Source organism: Cuculus canorus, unplaced genomic scaffold (assembly GCF_017976375.1).
Source record: "Cuculus canorus isolate bCucCan1 unplaced genomic scaffold, bCucCan1.pri scaffold_192_arrow_ctg1, whole genome shotgun sequence".
Classification (NCBI taxonomy): domain Eukaryota; kingdom Metazoa; phylum Chordata; class Aves; order Cuculiformes; family Cuculidae; genus Cuculus; species Cuculus canorus.
Window position 1 is genome coordinate 4,383 of NW_026527823.1, and position 4,706 is coordinate 9,088.

The 4,706-nt window shown below is 53.6% G+C and overlaps 1 protein-coding gene across 1 annotated transcript; it reads right to left on the minus strand.

Moving 5' to 3' along the window:
* Window positions 1–1,936: 1,936 nt before the first annotated feature.
* LOC128850687 (forkhead box protein J1-B-like) lies at window positions 1,937–2,680 on the minus strand (the record flags this gene model as incomplete). The annotated part of the gene is made up of 1 exon (XM_054055667.1): window positions 1,937–2,680. A coding segment is annotated over one exon (707 nt), but the record flags the coding sequence as incomplete, so codon positions are not given.
* Window positions 2,681–4,706: the final 2,026 nt, after the last annotated feature.

The window sequence follows — 4,706 nt, forward strand, 5'->3', positions numbered from 1 at the left end:
TAGAGTGGATCACATCCAGTTTTGGGGACTGTGAAATTGAACCAGCAGTGCATTTTAGGGGAGAGGTAGATGTGTGGTGGTCTGATGCACTCACAAAAGATGGGGAAGTCTTTGTGCTAAGAGATGCTTAGTTTGAAAATAGACATTTAGCCAGACGCAAACTATTGGTCTCTGCTAAAAGCTGAAGCATTGCAGCGTGTGCTGAATTGATGCTCACGTTTTATAACATGTTTTATGGTGGTAATATCTTTTTGTTCAATTCAGTGCCTTCTCCCCAACAAGGGGTTGAATCCCCTGCAGTCTGTCTGTTGTTTTGATTTGGAGAGCAACACGAGTGCTGTTCTGTGTATGCTGACCACCAACCAGCGCGTGGTGGGTGAGCTCTGAGCTGTGTCTGCGCTGACACCAGAGGTTTGGGCTGTGATCTCTATATCACGTGGGCTGTCTCATCGTGAAGCAGCCCAAGGGCTGTGCGGCAGTCATGCACTTGTCTGGAGAAGAAGTCTCATCTCAAGAGACTCTTGCCTTGACTGTCGCTATTGCCAAACAATTCTCTTGAGTGATGGTTCTTGTCCAGTTTCTGAACCATTGGAAGACCTGTAATCCAAACTTCTTCCCCGTCACAACATCAGCAGTCCAAGACATTGCTCGTGAGTTCATGCCCATCTCCCAATTCTGCCAGTGTAGCTGTTGCCCCACCCATGACACCCGGGAAGTACTTCCTCCTCAAATAAGGACAAGGTGCTTTCTGGGGAACTTAATCCTATTTTAGAGGCCTGCTGGATTTATAGGCAGACAGGAAAAAAGTCAGATGCTCTACAGGGTTGAAACAGAGGGGCTGATATCTGGTCATGGTCCCATGGTAATACAAAGTACTGCCCTTGGAGAGTTCCCAAGCAAGCTTTAGTGACTGCAACGGCTCCAGGATTGCCCAGGACAGGGCTTTTGTGGGCAGTACATTCTGGAGGCTCCTGGTAATGCAGTTCCCGGGCAGGGATCAGGCAAAGGGGAGTTGCCCATCACTGCTCTCTTTGGTCTCTCCCCATTGCTCTCGGCCCACCCAGAGAGGAATGCACACCTGGCCCCAGCCAGCCTCGCACACATCCCTGCATCCTGAGCCAACCTGCCCTCCCTATGGGGATTCCCAAGCCTGCTGTTCCCTCACCCACCACCTCCTCCCTGCATGCACCGGCAGCCGAGCGTCCGCTGCTTTTCTTCCCGGCCTTGGCAGAGCCCAGCGGCTCCTCAGCGCCATTGGACACATGAGGCTTCAGCTGTTCCTGCAGCTCATGCGCAGCTCCACTCGCTGTCCTGTAGCCTGGAGGGCTCTGAAGCCGCTTCGTGTTTCTAAGGGCTTGTACAAGGACGGGTGGGTGTGTGACATCAGCAGAGGGACAGTGTCGGGCACTCACACTGTGTCACCCCCAGAGCTGCCCGCAGGGACAGGGAAGGATGCTCCAGGGGCTGGAGCAGCTCCCAGGCCTCGGGGCACAGCCACCCTTGTGCCACAGAGAGCGTCTGACCGTTGTCACACAGGTGGTGCTTTGTGTTTTCCCCTCAATCCCTCGCCCTGGGACAATGTCCCCAGCCGTACGCTGCCATCCCGGGGGACTTCAGTTCCCGGCACCCGGATAAAGCAGCAGCCCCAGGCCCAGCTCTGTTGCTCGCAGGAGCTGAAGGTGTCGGTTCAGGGCTCACACCGTGCTTTACTGGGCAGGGGGAGGGGAATGCAGAACTTGGGCTCCCACCTCCACACCCCAACATCTCCCCACATTGGAGTGAAAATTACACCAAGAGTAATGGGATTGTTTTAATGCTTCTTTACTGATTCATACACTAAAACTGCTCTCCAAAAATACTACTTATCACGTTAAAGGTCCTAAAAGGTGCAGAATCCAGCTCTTGTAAGTCCCAGCAGCGTGGGGGAAGCATCCTGTTACAGCATGTGTGGGCTCTGAAGGGTGATTGGCCTCTTACAAGAGGGACGCAAGGCTGCTCCAGTCGCTTACATCTGCTGGTACAGATATATCGCTGACGTCAAACAACTGCTCCACATTGACAGTATTGCAAAAGGAATCGCTTGTCCCTTCATCAAAGAGATGCTGCAGGAAGGAAGCGGCCATGCAGCTTTCATCCAAGCTCAGGTCGTTCTGGTTGGACTCAGTGAGGACCTGCTCCAGCCCCTGGGGACAGTCAACGTGCTGCCCATGTACCACCACTTCCAGGTTGTACTTTTTGGGGCTGACTGCAGGTGTGACCTCCAGATCCCCAGAAGTGGAGAACTCCCTGTTTAGGTTGGTGTCAGTGTCCCCTTTCAGGGATCCCAGCTGGGTCTGCTCCTCCTGGGTCAGCAAGGCAGAGCTGGAGAGCCGACGCACCTTGGCCATTTGCTTGGGCAAGGGCTGCTTGCGCTTGAGCCCTGCTTTGACATCCACTGGATTGTGGTTCTGGTTCTTGATAAATTCTTCAAACTCTTCCAGCAGCTGCTGTGCCTCCAAGCTGACAGAGAAGACTTTATTGGAAGTAGAACCCAAAGTGGCCAGGGAGGTACCAACCTCTGCTTCTTGCTGGGCTTTCTCTGTGGAGGTTGGGTGGATCTGCACTGGGCGCATCCTCTGCTTTTTGAAGGCACCGCTCTTGAGCCGGTCAGCGTACTGCGGGTCAAGCTTCCAAAAGCCACCTCTCAGAATCACAGAATCACAGAATCACAAGGTTGGAAAGGACCCATTGGATCATCGAGTCCAACCATTCCTAACACTCCCTAAACCATGTCCCTAAGTACTTCATCCACCCGTTCCTTAAACACCTCCAGGGAAGGCGACTCGACCACCTCCCTGGGCAGCTGTTCCAGTGCCCAATGACTCTTTCTGTGAAGAATTTTTTTCTGATATCCAACCTGAACCTCCCCTGACGGAGCTTCAGGCCATTCCCTCTTGTCCTGTCCCCTGTCACTTGGGAGAAGAGCCCAGCTCCCTCCTCTCCACAACCTCCTTTCAGGTAGTTGTAGAGAGTAATAAGGTCCCCCCTCAGCCTCCTCTTCTCAAGGCTAAACAACCCCAGCTCTCTCAGCCGCTCCTCATAAGACTTGTTCTCCAGCCCCCTCACCAGCTTCGTTGCTCTTCTCTGGGCACGCTCCAGAGCCTCAACATCCTTCTTGTGGTGAGGGGCCCAGAACTGAACACAGTACTCGAGATGCGGTCTCACCAGTGCTGAGTACAGAGGGAGAATAACCTCCCTGGCCCTGCTGGTGACCCCATTTCTGATCCAAGCCAAGATGCCATTGGCCTTCTTGGCCACCTGGGCACACTGCTGGCTCATGTTCAGTCGGCTGTCAACCAGCACCCCCAGGTCCTTCTCTTCCGTGCAGCTCTCCAGCCATTCTTCCCCCAGTCTGTAGCGCTGCATAGGGTTGTTGTGCCCCAAGTGCAGGACCCGGCATTTCGCCTTGTTAAACCTCATGCCATTGGCCTCAGCCCAGCAGTCCAGCCTGTTCAGATCCCTTTGCAGAGCCTCCCTATCCTCCAGCAGATCCACACTTCCACCCAGCTTAGTGTCATCTGCAAACTTGCTAAGGGTGCACTCGATGCCTTCATCCAGGTCACTGATAAAGACATTGAACAGGGCTGGACCCAGTACCGAGCCCTGAGGAACCCCACTTGTGACTGGCCTCCAGCTGGAGTTAACTCCATTGACCACCACTCTCTGGGCCATCCAACCAGTGGGATGATTCCGTGGGAATCAGTGACCTGACCACCATGTATCCAACCTTTTGCTCTCTCCTCTTATCAGGTACGAGTGAACAAGTGACCTCACAAGCTCCTACAAATGCCACGAGTCTCCTCTTGGCCCATCGGCTACTCGGGCAGTGGTGACCTCACAAGCACGCACCAACCCCTTTGCTGTGTGATTGCCTTTTGGGGTGACCCCCTGGCAGCAAAACCCTTACATAATCCCCTCCTCCCTCCCCCAGCAGGATGGGGGAGACCATCGCCAGGGCAAAAGCGAGAAAACAAAACTCGTGGGTGAAGATAAAGAGAGTTTCATAAATGGAGGGAAGAAAAAAGGAAACCAGGGATGGAGAAGCAGTCAGTCCCACCAGCAGAGCGATGTCCAGCCAGTGTCCAAGCAATGGCTGCTTTGGAGAAGCTCCCCTCCCAGTTTTAGTGCTGAACAAGGTTCTACAAGGCGTGCGATTGCTCTTTGGTCCGTTTGAGCCACGCGTCATGATTTTCCCCCTTCCCAGTCTCTTCCCACCCCAAGCCTCCTCTCTCTGGGGCAGAGTGAGAAACAGAGAAGGCCTTTGCCTCTCTGCCAGCACGGAGCAGCAGGAGCTGCAGTACCAGTGTGTTATCAGCGCCCTGCGCAGAGCACAGCCCCACACAGGCTACGAGCAAGAAAATGAACCCCATCCCGGCCAGGCCCTGGGCAATCTCCATCTCTTAGTCCATACTGGTTTGTTCCGGTCTGAGCTAGAACTGAATCGGTTTTCTCGCTTTAGCTCAAAGTTCCTGACCTTGGACACTTCCAGAGATGGGACATCCACAACTTCTCTGGGTACCTGTTCCGATTCCTTGACACCCATATTGTAAAATATTTCTTCCTTACATCCAATCTAAATCTCCCCTCTTCCAGTTCAAAGCCATTGCCCCTCGTCCTGCCACCACAGGCTTTGGTAAAAAGTCTTTCTTGGCCTCTGAACACTATGA